The 20,126-nt window shown below is 45.2% G+C and overlaps 1 protein-coding gene across 1 annotated transcript in view; it reads left to right on the top strand.

The window, feature by feature from the left end:
* Positions 1-6,665: 6,665 nt before the first annotated feature.
* Positions 6,666-20,126, top strand: part of CASKIN1 (CASK interacting protein 1) — a 97,793-nt gene continuing 84,332 nt past the window's right edge. The window contains exon 1 of the mRNA XM_060786494.2: positions 6,666-7,815. Within this exon, the coding sequence (XP_060642477.2) occupies positions 7,722-7,815 (94 nt within the window). The 5' untranslated portion in view covers positions 6,666-7,721. The remainder of the gene's footprint in view (positions 7,816-20,126) is intronic.

Genomic DNA, 20,126 nt, shown 5'->3' with positions numbered 1-20,126 from the left:
CAGGGATGAAACCCTTCCAGCTCGAGGAAACAAACAACCAAGAAGCAAAAAGGTTCTTTTTGGCCTTGCGTTAGCAATATACAATGGCGGTGATAATCTCGCCATAAGCGTCTTATCATCTAAGTGCGACCTTTTCGAGATGAGAAACGATAATAGTGCCGCATCCAGAAAGGTAATGACAAAGAGGCTAAATGGGAGCCCTTAATACGGATCAATCTTTCGGAGCCACAAATCCAACCAGTATCAATGTAAACAGCTCTTTTTGAAGTTCTATGTATCCTTGATGCTCTTTTGGAAATGTGTTATAGTGTGTTACGATGCACAAAAAGGGAGACAAACACACAGATGCAACATGACTCCAAAAGCACGGCATGGTAACAGGAAAAGGACCTAAAATACGCTGTAACCATTGGGATCATCCGTATCATTAATAGTTATTAATTAATAGTTATTATTTGCCACCAAGTTGGCTGTTAGCTTCTGAGATCCTCTTCTTCATCCAGATCAGGCACATCCAAAATGCTCTCTGCACATGCTCAGAGGCACCTTGGTGCAGCACCAAGGATACATCCAGCCAGACAGTGCTGTTTTATGTAGTTTAACATGTTTTTTTTTTTTAGTGTTAGCCGCTTTAGGTCTCCTTTGGGAGAGAAGAAGCGGGAAGATCATAACAATAATATGGTGGTGATGATGATGATGATGATGCCCTTTAGCCCCCATTGCTGTGCATCTCTCTGCCCATGCTCAAAGGAGAGACAAAGCGGGATAATAAGAACAATAACAACAATAATATGTGATAGTAATACGATAATGATGATGATGATGATGATGATATAATGCCTTTTAGCCTCCTTTGCTGTGAATCTCTTGGCCTATGCTCAGAGGAGAGAAGAAGCAGGATACTAAGAACAATAACAACAATAATATGGTGATAGTAATACAATAATGATAGTGATGTATTTCTTTATTGTGTCAGAAGTGAACCAAGGGTACAGTTGTAATGTATGTAAAAACACAAAGTTTAAAAACTTGGCATTATACTAAATGTCCTTTGACCAGTAGCTGGCCACTTGGAGTACCTCTGGTATTGCTATAAGAAGGTCCTCCATTGTGCATGTGGCAGGGCTCAGGCTGCTTTGTAATAGGTAGTCTGCGGTTTACTCTTCTCCACGCTCGCATGTCGTGGACTCCACTTTGTGGCCCCATTTCTTAAGGTTGGCTCTGCATCTCGTGCTGCCAGAGCGCAGTCTGTTAAATGCCTTCCAAGTCTCCCAGTCTTCTGTGTGCCCAAGGGAGAGTCTCTCATTCAGTATTAGCCATAGCTTGAGGTTTCGGGTTTTAGCCTGCCACTTTTGGACTCCCGCTGAGGTGTTCTGATGAGTATCTCTCTAGATCTTCGAAAACTATTTTTTGTTTTAAGGCATTGGCTTGCTGGCTGATATCCGAACAGGGGATGGGCCAAAGATGTCACTGCCTTGGTCCTTTCATTATAGGCTGCTACTTCTCGAAGGATGCCAAGTGTTGCAGTACCAGCTAAACAGTATAATTTCTTCAGTGGTGTTGGGCATAGACATCCTGTGATAGTGCAGCATGTTTCATATATCTGCTGTTTTAATGTGGTGAGATGTATTCCACACTGGGCATGTGTATTCAGCAGCATAGTAGCAAAGCACAAGAGCAGATGTCTCTTCACTGTGTCTGGTTATGATCCCTAGGTTGTGCCAGTCAGCTTTCGTATGATATTATTTTCTAGCATCCAACCAGAAGCGACTTGCAGAATGATGATGATGAGGATGATAATGTGATTCCTTTTAGCATCCTTTGCTGTGAATCTCTCTGCCTATGCTCAGAGGCTACACTGTCAGCCGCACTTAGATCTAGAAAATCAATTTCAATGTTTATAGGCGTTAGGTTTTAATTTAGGCATAGTGTTATTTGTTTCAAGTCACCTTTGGTAGAGAAAAAGCCTGGAGTAATAATAATAATAGAAGGATAATAATATATTTATTTATTGTATCAACCTAAGGGGAAGCAATGGAGCATTATCATCATCATCATCATCATTAACTCAGTTTGTGAAGGGACTCTCCCCATTTGCTCCTTGTCTATTTAGTTACTTTCTGTATGTTGTGCACATTAAAAGGTCCGCTAAGTCCCGTTCATTTCTTTCAGATTAATCCTTTTAGTCCCTTGACCTGGAAAGTGGTCCCCAGATTTGCAAGCCATGCCCACTAGGTCGAAAAGCAAAAGGGCCAGCAACTGCATACTGGGCCTTTATGTGGGTGAGAGAGAGCTTTTTATTTTTAGATGGAGCTCAGCTGTAGCCAGTTCTCAGGTGCAGGCCATCATCGTTATTTCAGCCTTCCTCCCTCTACCTTGGCAATTTCCACTCTGTCTATATATTGTAGAGCAGGCATGGACAAACTTGGGCCCTCCAGGTGTTTTGGACTTCAACTCCCACAATTCCTAACAGCCTCAGGCCCCTTCCTTTCCCCCCTCAGCCACTTAAGTGGAAAAAGAGAAAAAAGAAGGGGCCTGAGGCTGTTAGGAATTGTGGGAGTTGGAGTCTAAAACATCTGGAGGGCCAAAGTTGTAGAGGATTTGAATGCCAAGCACTTTCCCCAAATCAAGACAAGGAGAAAGCGAGAAGTCTTCCCTCACTGGATATCCCTTTGCATCTTGGAAACATATTTCAGAAGAAAGAGCAGCCTTGATAGTTCAGCCATTAGGTAGCCTCCGTCTTCCAAGTCAATGAAATGGGCATAATCTCCTTCCAGCTTTGTGTTCTGGACCTAAAACACACACAAAACTCTCAGGCACTTTTCCCAATCCTCACAGCTCAGCCGTCTTGTTCAATGCCAGCAAAGGGTGGTAGGTAGCACGGTTGTGTTTTTATGAGACTAAAAGGCTCTCCTGGTGACAGACGGGCTCCCATTCTAATAAATGTTGGCACCAGACACTGTGCCTCCCTCTTTCTTTCCATATACAAATGTACTGTTGTAGAAGGAGAAGGCTGTGCCTTTAAGGAACTTGCATTAGGCCTTTTGCCTTGACCTTTGACCCCTTTCCCCAACCCACATGGATTTGGAAAGGACCCCAGCCTCAGAACTCAAGCCCTTTGGGATAATTTTTTGCAGAGCATCCTTCAAACTGATGGAGGAAGTACTATGAAAGTGGACATGGCCAGAACTGGAGGCTGTCTGCACATGCTCAGAGTTCATCTTAAGTGCAGGTTTGAAAAGAAAGAAAGAAAGAAAGAAAGAGAAAGGAGGAAAAGGAGGAAGGAAGGAAGGAAGGAAGGAAGGAAGGAAGGGAAAAAGGAAAAAGAAGGAAAGACCCAACAACCCAGAATGGATAACCTCTGTTGAAAGAATTCCAAAGACAGTCCCTTTTGGGAGCATTTTTATTTTTTGCAAAAGAGTGCAGGTTTGGAAGAAGGAAATCAGAGAGAAAAGAGAAGAAAAAGACCCAACAATCCATAAGGAAAAGCCGATGCTTTTGGGGAGAACTTTCCAGAGAACGCGCTCCCAAGCCATACATTACAAGAGACAGAGCTGGAATGGGACCACAGGCCATCGACATGCACTCAGAGACCCCCTTGTGTGCAGGTTTGGGAGAAGGAAGCCAAGAGAAAGAAAAGGAAATAGGCCCAACAACCTACAGATAAAAACTTTGGTTCCCTGTCGCAGAACAGCTCCAATACCAGGGAGGAAATCATATCTCTGAAGGTGGTTCCAAGAGACAGGGTGGAGTGGGGCAGCAGGCCTTCTGCACATGCTCTGAGACCGTCTTGTGTACAGTTTTGGGAGAAGGAAAGCTGGGAGAAAGAAAAGAAAGCCCCAATAGCCCACAATGAAGAGGGTCCTTTTGGGGAGAATTTCCCACAGAACAGTTCCCAAATCAAAACCATGGATTGTCAAAGAGACGGCTGAAGTGGGCCATCTGCACGCACTCAGAGACCTTCTTGTGTGCAAGCTGGAAGAAACAGAGAAAAGAAAGAAACCAACAATCCACATCTAAAAACCCTTCAAATCCAATGTCAGAGCATCTCCAAAACTCAAAGCAGAGAGAAAAACACCCAGGAGGTGAGCAAGAGCAGGAAGTGAACTGCAGGCCCTCTTCACATGCTCAGAGACCATCTTGTGTGCAGTTGGAGAGAAAGAGAGAGAGAAGAAAGAAAGCAACCATGTGCAGATAAAAACCTTTTTGTTGGAAAGCCCTTCAAAGCTGGTGCCAAACAAGAGACAAAAAACAAGCACTCAAGAGCGAGAAAACCTTCGTGATGAACCTGCAGGCCCTCTGCATGTGCTCAGAGACTCTCTTAGGTGCAGGTTTGGGGGAAGGAAAGCTGAGAGAAAGAAAAAGACCCAACAGCCCACTGATAAAAGCCCAAGATGGAGTGGATGAGGGATTGGAGGACATCCAACCCCAAATTGGGAAAGAAGTCGTCCAGGAATACCTGGCTGCTCTTAATGAGTTCAAGTCCCCAGGGCCAGATCAACTACACCCCAGAGTATTGAAGGAACTAGCGGAAGTCATTTCAGAACCATTGGCAACCATCTTTGAGAGTTCTTGGAGAACGGGAGAAGTTCCAGCAGATTGGAGGAGGGCCAATGTGGTCCCAATCTTCAAGAAGGGAAAAAAGGATGACCCAAACAACTACCGTCCGGTCAGCCTCACGTCGATACCGGGCAAGATTCTGGAAAAGATTGTTAAGGAAGTGGTCTGCAAACACTTAGAAACAAATGCAGTCATCGCTAATAGTCAACATGGATTTATCAAAAACAAGTCATGCCAGACGAATCTGATCTCTTTCTTCGATAGAGCTACAAGCTGGGTAGATGCGGGGAATGCCGTGGATGTAGCGTACCTGGACTTCAGTAAGGCCTTCGACAAGGTCCCCCATGACCTTCTGGCAAGGAAACTAGTCCAATGTGGGCTAGGCAAAACTACGGTGAGGTGCATCTGTAATTGGTGAAATGGGCGAACACAGAGAGTGCTCACTAATGCTTCCTCTTCATCTTGGAAAGAAGTGACGAGCGGAGTGCCGCAGGGTTCCGTCCTGGGCCCGGTCCTGTTCAACATCTTTATTAATGACTTAGATGAAGGGCTAGAAGGCATGATCATCAAGTTTGCAGACGACACCAAATTGGGAGGGATAGCCAATAGTCCAGAGGACAGGAGCAGAATTCAAAGCGATCTGGACAGATTAGAGAGATGGGCCAAAACTAACAAAATGAAGTTCAACAGTGACAAATGCAAGATACTCCACTTTGGCAGAAAAAATGAAATGCAAAGATACAGAATGGGGGACGCCTGGCTCGAGAGCAGTACGTGTGAAAAAGATCTTGGAGTCCTTGTGGACAACAAGTTAAACATGAGCCAGCAATGTGATATGGCGGCAAAAAAAGCCAATGGGATTTTGGCCTGCATCAATAGGAGCATAGTGTCTAGATCTAGGGAAGTAATGCTACCCCTCTATTCTGCTTTGGTTAGACCACATCTGGAATATTGTGTCCAATTCTGGGCACCACAATTCAAGAGAGATATTGACAAGCTGGAATGTGTCCAGAGGAGGGCGACTAAAATGATCAAGGGTCTGGAGAACAAGCCCTATGAGGAGCGGCTTAGGGAACTGGGCATGTTTAGCCTGAAGAAGAGAAGGCTGAGAGGAGATATGATAGCCATGTATAAATATGTGAGAGGAAGCCACAGGGAGGAGGGAGCAAGCTTGTTTTCTGCTTCCTTGGAGACTAGGACGCGGAACAATGGCTTCAAACTACAAGAGAGGAGATTCCATCTGAACATTAGGAAGAACTTCCTGACTGTGAGAGCCGTTCAGCAGTGGAACTCTCTGCCCCGGAGTGTGGTGGAGGCTCCTTCTTTGGAAGCTTTTAAGCAGAGGCTGGATGGCCATTTGTCAGGGGTGATTTGAATGCAATATTCCTGCTTCTTGGCAGGGGGTTGGACTGGATGGCCCATGAGGTCTCTTCCAACTCTTTGAGTCTATGATTCTATGAAAAACCTGTGTGCCTTGTTGCAGAACAGCTCCAAAACCATGGAGGAAAGTGGCTCCGAGAGATAGGGCTGGAGTGGGACCCTCTGCACGTGCTCAGAGACCCTTTTGTGTGTAGGTGGGAGAAAGAAAGAGAAAAGAAAGAAACAAACCAAGAATGTATAACTGAAAACCCTTTTGTGGGAAAGCCCTTCAAAGCTCCAAAATCAAAACTCAAACAAGGGATTAAAAAACAGACACCCAAGAGCAAGAAGAGTCTTTGTGGTGAAACCCAGGCCCTCTGCACGTGCTCAGAGACCCTCTTGTGTGTAAGTGGGAAGAAAGAAAAAGAGAGAAAAGAAAGAAACCAAGAATCTACAACTAAAAACTCTTTTGTTGGAATGCCGGAACAGCTCCAAAACCCAAACCAGAGAGGAAAAAACAAACATCCAGGTGGTGAGCAAGAAATTTCCTGGTAAACCTGAAGGCCCTCTGCACACACTCTGAGACCCTCTTGTGTGCAGTTGGGAAGACAGAAAAAGGGAGAAAGAAAAGAAAGAAATAATGTATAGCTGAAAAACCCTTTTGTTGGAAAGCAGTTCAAAGGTGGTGCCTGAACAGCTCCAAAACCCAAACCAGAAAGGAAAAAACAAACACCCAGGAGGTGAGCAAGAGCCTTGCTGGTGAAACCGAAGGCCCTCTGCACGCGCACAGAGACCCTCTTGTGTGCAGTTGGGAAGAAAGAAAAAAGAGAGAGGAAAGAAAGGAAGGAAGGAAGGAAGCAGGAAGGCGCAGCTACAAACCCTTTTGCCGGAAAGCAATTCAAAACCGGTGCCAGACAGCTCCAAAACCCAGACCAGAGAGAAAGAAAACCCAATCCCAAGAGCAAGAAGAGCTTTCGTGGCGAACCCGGAGGAGGCCCTCTGCACGCGCTCAGAGACCCTCTGGCTTGCGGCTCTGAGAGGAAACCCAACCCACCCCGGCTGGCTGCGTGGGGAGTGGAGGCGAAGGCGCGGCGAAGGCGCCTCGGCGGCTGCGTTTGGAGAGGGCCAGGGGGAGCTTGCAGAGGCGGCCCTCGCGGCGTGTCCCGGGGGGCCCTCCGCCTGCTTGGCCCCGCAAACGGAAGCGGGGGGTTCCCCCTCCCTGGCCGGACCCTCCCCCGGCGGCTCCGCGCTCGGAGAGGCGAGGGCAGAGGCGGCGAAGAGGAGGCGTTGTGTGCGGGGCGCATCCCCGCCGCTCTTTCGTCGCGCTTCGGGGCCATGGCGCGGCGGCGGTGGCTGCTCCTTTGGCCGCCGCAGAGCCGGAGGAGGACGAAGGCGAGGCGGAGGCGGAGGAGGGGCTGCTGCTCCTGCTGAAGCTGCCGAGGCTTGCGAGGCCTGGGAGCCCCCCTCTCGCCGCCCGAGCCCCCCTCGCCATCCCCGTGCGCCCTGGACGCGCGCCTGCCTCCTGCCTCCTGCCTCCTGCCTGCCTCTCTCCATTGCGCACCGCTGCAGCCAGCGCCTCCCTCTTCCTCGCCTCTCTCCTTCTTCTCTCCTTCTTCTCTCCTTCCTCCTCCTCCCCGGAAGACCCGGGCCCCGATCCTCGGGGAGGAGGAAGGCGGGACCCCCTGCTGCGTCCCCCCCCCCCACAGGAGCCCCCTCTTCCTCCCTCCCTCCCTCCCTCCCTCCCTTCTTCCTCCTCCTTTGCTCCTTTCCTCCCTTCCTTCCTCCCTTCCTCTCCGCGCGCCATGGGCAAAGACCAGGAGCTGATGCAGGCGGTCAAGGCGGAGGACGTGGGCGCCGTCCAGAAGCTGCTGCAGAGGCCCAAGCCGGGCAAAGCCAGTGAGTGACCCCCCCCCCTATTTTAGGGGGAGTTGGGGTGGGGGGTTTCTGGGTTTTTTAATGGGGAAGGGAGCAACGGAAGAGACGCTCGGGGCGCATCCTTTGGGCAGGAGATGCCCGGCGCTTTTCGGTCTCCATCAAGGGAGGGAGGGAGGGAAGGGGAACTCAAAGGGGGAATGGAGGTGGAAAGAAAAGGGGAAACATCAGGGGAAATGCCTCTTTTTGGGGGTGCCAAGTGCAGGCACACACACACACACATATTCAAATATATACACATACACATACACATAACGTACAGATATGCAAATATATTATATACACATACACATGAAGTACACACATATGCAAATATATACACACATGCATACATGTCATATAGAGCATACACACATATGCATATATATACACACATAACATACACATATGCAAATATATACACATGTACACATAACGTACACATATGCAAATATAGACACACACATACATATTACATATAGCATACACACATGCATATATATATATGCACACATGCATATATGTGTGTTTGTGTGTGTGTACACATGCATACACAAGATACACATGTAAATATATACACACAGACATATAGCATTACACATATATGCAAATATATATATATACACAAATAAATATATAAATATATATACACATGCATATATTTAACAGACATACATATACAAATATATATACACACATACATACAAACATGTGTGTATATATACACACATACACACAGCATGCAAAAACACACACCCATACATACATATATATACACTCATACACACATATGCATATATATATATATATATATATATAATATGCATACATACACATATATACACACATGCATGCATATATATACACACACACACACACACTGCAAACAAGCAGGGAGGTCTCTCTCTCTCTCTCTCTCCTTCATCCCTGGGCCCCTCCCTAAGACCCCATTAAGAGGAGCTTTTTTAGGCTGCCCCCTCCCTTTCCCAGGCTTCCTGATCCCTTCCAGTCTCGCTATTAGTAAGGAGTCCGATGGGTGGATGTCATAAACTGCACAGATTCCTGACAGGAAGAATTTCTTCCTCCTCTGGGGGTTTTCCCTTCTGCTAAAGGTGGGAAGGGAGGAAAGGAGTAGGGAGGGAGGGGGTTTCCTGCTATTAATGGGGCTCCAATATGGCCGGATGCGGGCAGGCATGTCTGCTTGAATGGCACCGTGGAAGGCATTTGGCCACTACTTGCCAATCCGCATAGCCCACCTCTTGGGATGCGGAGGGACTGTGTCCACCTGGACAAGATGCAGGGAACCCCGAACCCCGCCCCAAACCACCCTTTCAGAGGGTCTTATCTTTCTATGCAGGGATCAATCCTAGAACTGCTTTGCAATTGAACATCTGTGCCAGTTTGGCACTGGTTTGGCTGTGATGGGATTCAGGAGTGAAACCAGTCTGAGGCTACTTTGGCCAATCAGTGACACTTTAGTAGTGGTTTGGAATCTGAAATGCAACCAGTCTGAGGCCAGTTTGGCCAACAAGGACCCTGTTGTTTCTCTCTCTTCCTCCTCCAAAGTGGATAGGCTGAATGGCCATCTGCCAGGAGTGCTTGAATGCAATTTTCCTTCTTCTTGGCAAGGGGTTGGACTGGATGGCCCACGAGGTCTCTTCCAACTCTATGATTCTATGATTCCTCCTCTTCTTTGTTTATTTATACTCTGCTTTTTCTCTGCAAAATGAAGACTCAAAGCTGCTATTCTGGATCAGTTTCTATTCTGGATTAGTCTCTCGCTCTGTTGCTTGTGTTGCATGCTGGGTTGCAAGCAACCTGAGGCTACTTTGGCCAACCATGGCTGCACCTACACTGTGGAAATAATAATGAATACTACTACTACTACTACTACTTATTATTATTATTATTATTTTGTTACTGGCAGTTTGACATTACTTGAACTGCAATGGCTCAATGCTATGAAGTCCTGGGAGTTGTTGTTTTGTAAGGCCTTCTCTGCCAAAGAGTACTGATGCCTCATTGAGCTACATCTTTCGGCATTGAGCCAAGGCAGTTAAAGTGGTGCCAAACTGCATTAATTCTGCACTGTAGATGCAGCCCAGGTCCTTGTCTCTGATTCCAGGATCAATTGGGTGCAGCGTTGGTTTGGAACCAGTTTGATGCCTTGCAAGGGGGTCATCCATGCCAATTTGGCACTGGTTTGTCTGTGTTTGTTTGGATGCAGGGATGCAACCAGTTAGAGGCCAGGATTTGGCTGACCAAGATCCTTTTTTCTATTCTGGATAAGGGACGTTTTCAAACTGGTTTGGATGGATGCAGCTTGACATCAGTTTGAAGCTACTTTGGCCAGCCAGGATCTTGATTCTATCCTGTATGGTTTGGTGCAGCTTTGATTTGGAACCCATCTATGCTGAAACCAAGAGGTCTTTCAGGCCTTGCCTGGGAAAAGGAGGTCGTCTTCATTATTGCTATCAAATGGCTTAGAGTTTTTACCTGAAAGCCTGGATTTTGGGAGCTCTCTGTGCTCTCATGCCACTTGCCCATTCTCCCTTGGCATCTTCAAAATCTTTCTTTCTGTCTGCAAAGTGTCAGACGGCTGGCAAGAGGCTGCGACCGAGACGCCAAAGCGCTGGCAGGAAGTGGGCACCTTGCCCTCCTCTTTTGCTTCTTTGTGTCTGTTTGTGTCTCTGAAGCTTTAGGCCTGGCTTCGTTCACCTTTTTTGCCCTCTGCTCCTTTCTCCCATCAAGGTGGCTTACAGAATTCAAAGTGAGCATGTACATTACAATTATTAATATATTGCTAGTACTGTATTGCATTATTATCATTATTATTATCTTTCTCTTTCTGAACAGTTTTTGAGATATCTCCCTGATTGGCTTCTATCCATGGCATCAAATTCCATTGCTGTTGTAGTTTTTATTGGCATCTTTCTCTTTCCATTTGGCTCTTGAAATTTCCCTGGTTGGAGCCTATCCCTGGCATCAAATTCTTCTTCTTCTTCTTTGGAGCCTATCCCTGGCATCAAATTCTTCTTCTTCTTCTTCTTCTTCTTCTTCTTCTTATTATTATTATTATTATTGGTATATTTCTCTTTCCTAACCACTCTTCAAATGTCTTCCTGATTGGCTTCTATCCATGGCATCAACTTCTATTATTGTTACTATTATTATTGGTATAATAATTTTGGGAGGATGACAAGAGTGGTGTTCTGTGTTCCTCGCATAAGAGTCGCAGAGCCAGTTGAGGCTGATTCCCCTTCCTTCCATCCTCCCTCATTCTCATAATAGTCGCAGCCCCATTTGGAGAGATGACAAGATCAGTGTTTTTGTGTTCCTCGCATAAGCATAACAGAGCCAGTTGAGGCTGATTCCCCTCCCTCCCTCAAGTAATAGTTGTAGCCCCATTTGGGGAGATGACAAAATCAGTGTTTTGTGTTCCTCACATAAGAGTCACAGTGCCAGTTGAGGCTGATTCTCCTTCCTCCCTTCCCTTCCCTTCCCTTCCCTTCCCTATTGGGACTGATCCCCCCCCCCCTTCCTGCCATCCTTGGAAACTTGGCACAGTTGTATTGAGATTTCTAGGAAAGAACCATCCCTGGGTGTATTTGGGAAGAAGACGTTTCTACATTGTCTCCAGGAGGCTCACAATCTTTTTTTATCTACTTCTCCAAACTGGGGGCTTTATTTCCCATTTGCGTATTGTTTGCCTTGAATGTCTTACACACTTTGCCCTGTTCTTCCGTCTTTTCCTTCCTGGTGCAGGGATCTCTCAATTTCTGTGATATTGTTGCCTCTGGGGCCCAATGTTCTCTTTCAGAAGCCAAGCTCTTTTGCTCTCTGAGGCCAAGCGGTAAACATGAAATGGCTTATAAAAAGTAGTGTCTCTCCTGTTCCAGAAAAGCTCGGGTACCTGGATTTTGGAATATCTGCATTTGCTTACGTTGGTAATCCAATATCTTGGGAATGGGACCCAAGTCTAAATACAAAATCCATTTATGTTTGCAAAGGCTCTCTCTCTCTCTCTCTCTCTCTCTCTCTCTTTCTCTCTCTCTCTCTCTTTATATATATGGTTTAAACTGCATTCTATAGTCAGTGTAGACCAGGCATAGGCAAACTTGGACCCTCCAGGTGTTTTAGACTTCAACTCCCACAAGTCCTAACAGCCTCAGGCCCTTTCCTTTCCCCCCTCAGCTGCTTAAGTTGGCCTGTGTCTGGTGTTAGACTCAAATAATGCAGTTTAATGGCATTGAACTCATCCAATGGGAAATGCATTTCTATGCAACCTTTACTTTGGCTTATTGAAAAACCTTGCTTTTGGTGCATTTGCTCTGCACAAAGTTTAGTGAAAATAAATATGAATGTGCGTCTATTTATCTCTTTGGGACAGGATGCATTTTGGCTGATCTTTCCTTCGCTCCTGGCAGTTTTTGCAGCCAAAGATGGAGGATCTTAGAAGTGCAATGATTCCCAGCTTTTATCCCGTTGCATTTTGCAAAGCCTTGCATTGATCTCTTTTATATCCATTTCACTTTTATTTATTTTTACAAAATTTTGAGAAACCTTTGGCACCAGCCTTTAAATAAGTCCGTTTTCAAAGTGTTTTGGTGGATTAAAAGAGCATTGTTGGCATTGTGCCTATAAAAATGCCACCTTTTTGTATGCGTTAGGGTTTTTATTATTATATGCTAGCTTGGGTACCCGGTGTTGCCCGGGTTATTTGAAAAAGTCAATTTTTTAATGCATAAGGTTGTGAGTGAACTACAACTCACATCATGCCAGGTTAACCCCGAAAAACTCCATCAGTACTTAAAGTTTGTTATATTGGGCAAGTTTGCTTTAGATGCATCATGAGTGGGGTTCAGTGTGCTCTCTGGCTATAGGGGTAAACTACAACTCCCACTATGGTGACTCAGTCTCCTCAAATCCCTCCGGTAGGTTGAGTTAGTCATGGGTATTCTGTGTGCCAAGTGTGGTCCAGGTCCACTATCGGTGGAGGTCACAGTTTCTCTGGTTGTGGGTGAACTACAACTCCCAGAAATTAAGGTCAGTTCCCCTTCAATAATCAAAATTTGACATATCAGGTATGTGTGCCAAGTTTGGTCCAGATCCATTGTTGTTTAGCTTAACAGTGCTCTCTGGATTAAGTGAACTACCATTTCCCCAGATCAAGGTGAATTTCCCTCAAAGGCCTCCACTATTTTTTGCTGGTCATGGGGGTTCCGTGTGCCAAGTTTGGTCCAATTCCATCTTTGGTGGATTTCAGAGTGCTCATTGACTGCAGGTGAACTATACATCCCATTGCCTACCACTTCTATAAATCACGGTGAATTCTCCTCTTACCTCTCTAGTATGTTCAGTTGCTGATCAATTCCTCTGTTTTCTGTGTGCCATAGAACATAATAGGAAAAGGTTAAGGGAGAGGCAGTGGGCAAGGGTCATGCAAATTCCACACCAATGGAGAGAGTCAGAACACTGGAATGCCTGTGGTGGAGGAAACACATACAATCTAGGATGAAATTCTCCCTGTATGAAAGCCTTCACTTGCGTGGCAGGCAGTGTGGTGTTCGTGGAGGACCTTGGCAGGGCTCTTGGACATGTTCACGGCACTCACTGTAAACAGTGGAGGGAGTGCCATTGAGGAATTCAGGAATTCTGAGAGTTGAAGTCCAAAACACCTGGAGGACCGAAGTTTGCCCATGCCTAGTCTAGAATATGATGGGAGTTGTAGTGTCATCTCTTGACTTCTGTTCGTCCTGCTTTGGCCTTTGGAGATGCTACAACAGAAAGGGCTTTGGGGGGGGGCATATTTCCCCCTTTTTAGCCTTATTTTTTATTTGGGGGTCCCTTTGGCAGGGCTTTGCTCCTTGCTGAGAGAGTTGTCTTATTGGCGCCTCCCTTTTAATTCCTCCCTTTTTAATTGTCTTAAAGCTCTCTCCAAGCTTCTTAAACCTCTCCAAAGCCGCTTAGGCCATGATAGCTCCGGCCCAGTGATTACTTCTTGTTACTTGGTTTGGATGCAAAGCTTCTCCAAAATACATACTTATACATATGCATATACATGTACATATATTAAAGAAGAGATTTAAGGAGCTATCGAGTGCATCTGCACTGTAGAATTAATGCAGTTTTGACCTCACCTTGACTCAGTGCAATAGAATTAGGGGAGCTGTAATTTTAGGTTGCTAGCCTTCTCTAAAATACATACGTATTCAATCTTTCATTCATATATATATAAAGTTAAAGTGATGTTGAACTGCTTTAATTTTGATAATAATATAGCATTTCGCATAGGACTGTTGTGTATCTCCTGAACATCAAAAATGATCTAAATCCAGCTGGATTGCAATTCCCATAATTTTATTTATTTATCATGTCAGAAGCGAATTGAGGGCACAGTTGTAATCTAACCAAAAATGCAAACAAAGTTTAAAACTTAGCATTATACTAAATGTCCTTTGATCAGAAGCTGGCCACTTGGAGCACCTCTGGTGTCACTGTAAGAAGGTCCTCTGTTGTGTATGTGTCAAGGCATTGTAGTAAATGGTCTGTGTTTTGCTCTTCTCCACACTCGCATGTTGTAGACTCCACTTTGTAGCCCCATTTCTTAAGATTGGCTCTGCATCTCGTGGTGCCAGAGCGCAGTCTGTTCAGCACCTTCAAAGTCGCCCAATCTTCTGTGTGCCCAGGAGGGTGTTTCTCATCTGGTATAGCCTGCCACTTTTGGATTCTCGCTTGCAAGTGTCTCTGTAGATCTTAGAAAGCTGTTTATTGATTTAAGGTATTGACGTACTGGCTAAAATTCGAACAGAGGATGGGCTGGAAATGTCACAGCCTTGGTCCTTGGCTGCTACTTCCCAAAGGATGTCAGGTGGTGCAATACCAGCTAAATAGTATAATTTCTCCAGCAGTGTAGGGCATAGATATCCTGTGATAATGCGCCATGTCTCATTAAGAGCCAAATGCACTATTTTAACGTGGTGAGATGGCATGCATATTCAGCAGAAGTGTAGCAAAGCACAAGAGCAGATGTCTTCACCGTGTCTCGTTGTGATCTCCAGTTGTGCCAGTCATCTTTTGTATAATATTATTTCAAAAGCCCACTTTTTGCTTGATAGTCAAGAGTGACCCCCAGGTATTTTGTGTGCTGTAATGCTCCAGTGGAATTCCTTCCCAGGCAATCCTCAGAGCTCGAGATTCTTGTCTGTTCTTAAGGTGAAAAGGACACACCTGCATTTTAGATGGATTAGGAATCAGCTGGTTTTTCCTGTAATAGGCAGTAAGAGCACCGAAAGCTTTGGAGAGCTTCTATTCAACCATTTCAAAACTCCCTGCTTGAGCGCTGATGGCACGATCGTTGGCATAGATGAAACTTTCTGTCCCTCCTGGCAGTAGCTGGTCATTTGTGTAAATGTTAAACATTGATGGAGCAAGCACGCTCCCCTGGGGCAGGCCGTTCTCATGTTTTTGCCATCTGCTTCTCTGGCCCTGGAACTCAACAAAAAAGCTCCTGTTTTGTAGCAGATTTCCTATGAAGCAGGTGAGGTGGTAATCCTTTGTGATATTATTCATTTTTCTCAGGAAGAGGCGATGATTTACAGTCTCATAAGCTGCTGACAGGTCTTTGAAGCCATCTCTTGTAATCTGCTGCCTTTCAAACCATCTTCTATGAGCAATTCCCATAACGACTTCTAACGACAACCACCACCACCACAACAATAATAATATAAGCTTGGAGTCTCCAGTGGCACAGTGGGTTAAACCACTGAGCTGCTGAACTTGCTGAACGAAAGGTCAGTGCTTCAAATCTCGGGAGCGGGGTGAGCTCCTATTGTTAGCCCCAGCTTCTGCCAACCTAGCAGTTCGAAAACATGCAAAAATGTGAGTAGATCAGTAGGTACCGCTCCAGCAAGAAGGTAACAGTGCTTCATGCAGTCATTCTGGCTGCATGACCTTGGAGGTGTCTACGGACAACGCCGGCTCTTCAGCTTAGAAATTGAGATGAGTACCACTCCCTAGAGTCAAACATGATTAGACTTAATGTAAGGGAAACCTTTACCTTTAATTAACCTTTCCCATAGGACTGTTGTGTGTCTCCTGAACAACAAGAATGGTTTAAATGAAGTTAGATTGGAATTCCCATCATGGCGAAGAAGAAGAAGAAGAAGAAGAAGAAGAAGAAGAAGAAGAAGAAGAAGAAGAAGAAGAAGAAGAAGCAGCAGCAGCAGCAGCAGCAGCAGCAGCAGCAGCAGCAGCAGCAGCGACAAAATCATGCTCTCAACTGCAAAAGGCCACCTTACTTGGATCTGCGGACATCATTTGAAAATACATCACACAGTCCTAGACGCTTGGAAAGTGTTCAACTTGCAATTTTGTGATACGAAATCCAGCATATATATCCCGTTTGCTGTGACATACTGTGATGATGATGATGATGATAATAATAATACAACTTTTCCCATAGGACTGTTGTGTATCTCCTAAACAACACAAATGGATTGCGATTTCCATAATGACATAATAATAATCTATACAAATAAAAATGTAATGTTCATTTGTGGGATTAACATAACTCAAAAACCACTGGACGAATTGACACCAAATTTGGACACAAGACACCTATCAGGCCAACGAGTGACCATCACTCATAAAAGCACTGAAAAACATAGCGGAAGAGACTTTAAAAGCCAAAAAGTAAAATATATATTACAACGCATGCGCAAAACCACATATATACACAAATATATACACACACATACACAAAACACATGTACACAGACTGGGCCACAGCAACGCGTGGCAGGGGACGGCTAGTATATAAATAAAAATGCAATGTTCATTTGTGGGATTAACAGAACTCAAAAACCACTGGATGAATTGACCCCAAATTTGGCAGCAAAACACATACTAATCCAATCTATGTCTTTCAAACAGAAAGCCTTTTAAAATGAAGGGGAAATAACGTAAAACTCCCCCAAAAGAAAAATACCTTACAGCAAACATATATATACACACACACACACACATATATACACACACACAAAACACATATACACAGATTGGGCCACAGCAATGCATGGCAGGGGACAGCTAATAAATAATAATAATAATAATAATAATGATATAACATTTCTCATAGGACTGTTGTGTATCTCCCGAACAACAAAAATTGATTAAATGCAGCGATTGCTCGATTGTAGTTCCCATCATGGCAAGCATTGGGGAGTGATGGGGGTTGTAGTCCAGCACATTTGCAGGACAAGGTTTTTGGATACATTCCCCCCACCCCCATAAAATCTGCAGCAGAGATAAACTTCACCTGCTGTAGACTACTATATGTGGATGGTTGAATCTGTGGGCGCACAATCCATTGGATAGAGAGGGCCAAGGGCATTTCCGCCATGCAGAAGCCAGAGCTGCCCGTTGCAATCTGAATGGTGCAGCTGTTGTTTTGATGCCTGTGAAAAGCAAACGTGGGAAGAAGCCAGTGCGGCGATGGGGATCGGACATCCCTTCTGAGAGAACAATGGCGGAGTCGAGAACAGTTATTCTTGGCTCTGGCTTCTCTCTATATCCCAAATAAAACCCGATGGGAAAATAAATCTCAAAGAGTGGCTCTCCGAGGTCTCTAGATCCCCTACCAATGCTTCTTGGGCAACAGGTAGAATAGAATATCATAGAATATAGAGGTGGAAGGGATCCCTAAAGGCCATCTAGTCCAACTCCTTCTGCCATAAGGAAGACACAGTCAAAACCCTCCCGACAGATGCCCATCCAGACTCACAGACATCAGCAGGTTCATGGAAGGGACCCCCAAAGGCCATCGAGCCCAAGCCCATTCTGCCAGACAGGAAAAGCACAATAAAAACCCTCCCAACAGATGGCCAAACAACCTCATAGGCATGAACAGGTTTATGCCCAGGATAAACCTGGACATCCAGTTCAGCTTCTTTCAGCTAGGCACAGTCAAAACATTCCTGACTGATGGCCTGCCAGCCACATAGGATCCTAGAGTATGAAGGGACCCAAACGCCATCTAGTCTAACCTCCTTCTGTGAAATAGGAAAAGCACTATCAAAACCTTTCTGACAGATGGCCGTACTGCCTCATAGACATTAGCGGTTGAATGTAGAAATTGGGCTATAGAATGAAAGAGTTGGAAAGAACCCTCAGAAGTTTTCAAATCCAATCCCATTCTGCCAAGTAGGAAAATCACAATCAAAACCCTCCCGACAGATGGCCTTCCAGTCCCTGCTTAAAATCATGCAAATAAGGGGCCTCCACCAGACTCTAAGACAAAGTTCCTCTGTTTGAAGAGCTCTTCTTACAGCCAGGAAATCCTTCCTTACGTTTGGTTTTTAAGCAGAATCTAGATGGCCATCTTGTCAGGAGGGATCGGATGGTGCCTTCCTGCAAAGCAGAATGGGATCGAGGTCTTTTCTCTGATTGTAGTTCAAGCTTCATTTTGCACAGTTTGGGGTGTATGTGTGTGTGTATGCGGAAAACAAGCTGCACAAAAATGACAACGTACTTGCTCTCTTCCTGATGCAAAAAAACCCCTTGCCATTTCTTTTCCAAAGGGTTTGTTTGCAATGTGAATGTTCCTTCTCCGTGACTCAATCCCTTGCCTTTCCCCAGAGGCGGCTCTCGGTGAGTCTGCATTTCCAGGCCGCTGTTTCCAAACCTGTCAGGTCTCCTTTTCCTCTCCGAATCTTGAAAGAAGGCAGCAGCCGCCTGGCTTCAATTAATGCCATCTTCCCCCTTTTTCATCAGGATTATCAGCCCTCTGATTTTTGTGGAATCTAGGGAAGCCTCAAGTAAGGCATAGACAAACTTGGGCCCTCCAGGTGTTTTGGACTTCAACTCCCACAATTCCTAACAACCGGTAGAACTTTGTGCGAACCACCGTTTTGTAGTTAATATAATGATGTAATATATTATTGTTTTTAATAAATAAATAAATAATGCCCTACTTCCCTCCCTCAAATGAGATTCAACCTTATTTTTCTATATATGTGTGTGTGTGTCTATGCCAGGCATGGGCAAACTTGGGTCCTCCATTTTGCCCATGCCTGGTCTATGCTTTGCTTCACGCATAAAGGGAAATATTTTTCATTTTGCACCAATTGCTAAAAGGTCCTTGCCTTAGTTCTTGCAGCCGAGACTTTTCAAAAATCCCAAAGAGATGCATCATTTCTCCCGTTTGACCAAGAAGGAATTGCTTTTTCCAAACTGGACGCCGGTCATTTGTCCATTGCCCCGTTCCAAGTTCCTGCTGGCAAAACCTGGCTGGGAAAACAGGGGCATCATTGTGCATTTATTTGTCAATTTTGGAAGCCAGGAAACGGCTAGGCCTGGTGCCATTGGCAATGCCAGCTTATGATGGAGTTGTCTCCCAATATTATACCAATTGCAAAGGGTGGGCTTTTTGGCTCAAAGTGCAGTGTTTATTCAGAGGAGGGCTGCCTTTGCCTTCCTCTGAGGCTGAGAGAGTGTGACTTGCACAAGGTCACACCTGCAAGGAGAAGTGGTATTATTATTATTATTATTATTATTATTCCACTAGCTTGGGTACCCGGCATTGCCACAGTTATCTGAAAAAGTCAGGTTTTTACCTTGTATAAGGTGTGGATTAACTATAACTGACATCATGCCAGGTTTCACCCTGAAAAACTCCAGTACTTAAAGATTGTTATGTTGGACAAATCTGCTCTAGATGCATCATCGGTGGGGTTCAGTGTGCATTCTGGCTGTAGGGTAAACTTCAACTCCCATTATGGTGAGTCAGTCCCCTCAAACCCCTCCAGTAGGTTGATTTAGTCATGGGGGTTCTGTGTGCCAAGTTTAGTACAGGTCCATCATTGGAGGAGGTCACAGTTTTTCTGGTTGTGGGTGAACTACTACTCCCAGAAAGGAAGGTCAGTTCCACCCAATCTCTCCAGTAATTAAATTTCAGCATATCAGGCATGTGTGCCAAGTTTGGTCCAGATCCACCGGTGTTTGGGTTCACAGTGCTCTCTGTGTGTAGGTGAACTACAACTCACCCAAATCAAGGTGAATTTTCCCCAAAGACCTCCAGTATTTTTTGCTGGTCATGAGGGTTCTGTGTGCCAAGTTAGTTTCAGGTCCATCTTTGGTGGAGTTGAGTATGCTCATTGATTACAGGTGAACTATAAATCCCAGTACTTACAACTCCAAAATGCCCAGGCCAATTCTCCTCAAAACCCACCAATATTCAAATCTGGACATATTGGGTATGCATGCCAAGTTTGGTCCAGGTCCATCATTGTTTGGAT

The sequence above is a fragment of the Anolis sagrei genome, chromosome X (assembly GCF_037176765.1).
Source record: "Anolis sagrei isolate rAnoSag1 chromosome X, rAnoSag1.mat, whole genome shotgun sequence".
Lineage (NCBI taxonomy): Eukaryota > Metazoa > Chordata > Lepidosauria > Squamata > Dactyloidae > Anolis > Anolis sagrei.
Note: the sequence above shows the minus strand (reverse complement) of the source record. Positions and strands in the feature narration are given on the sequence as shown.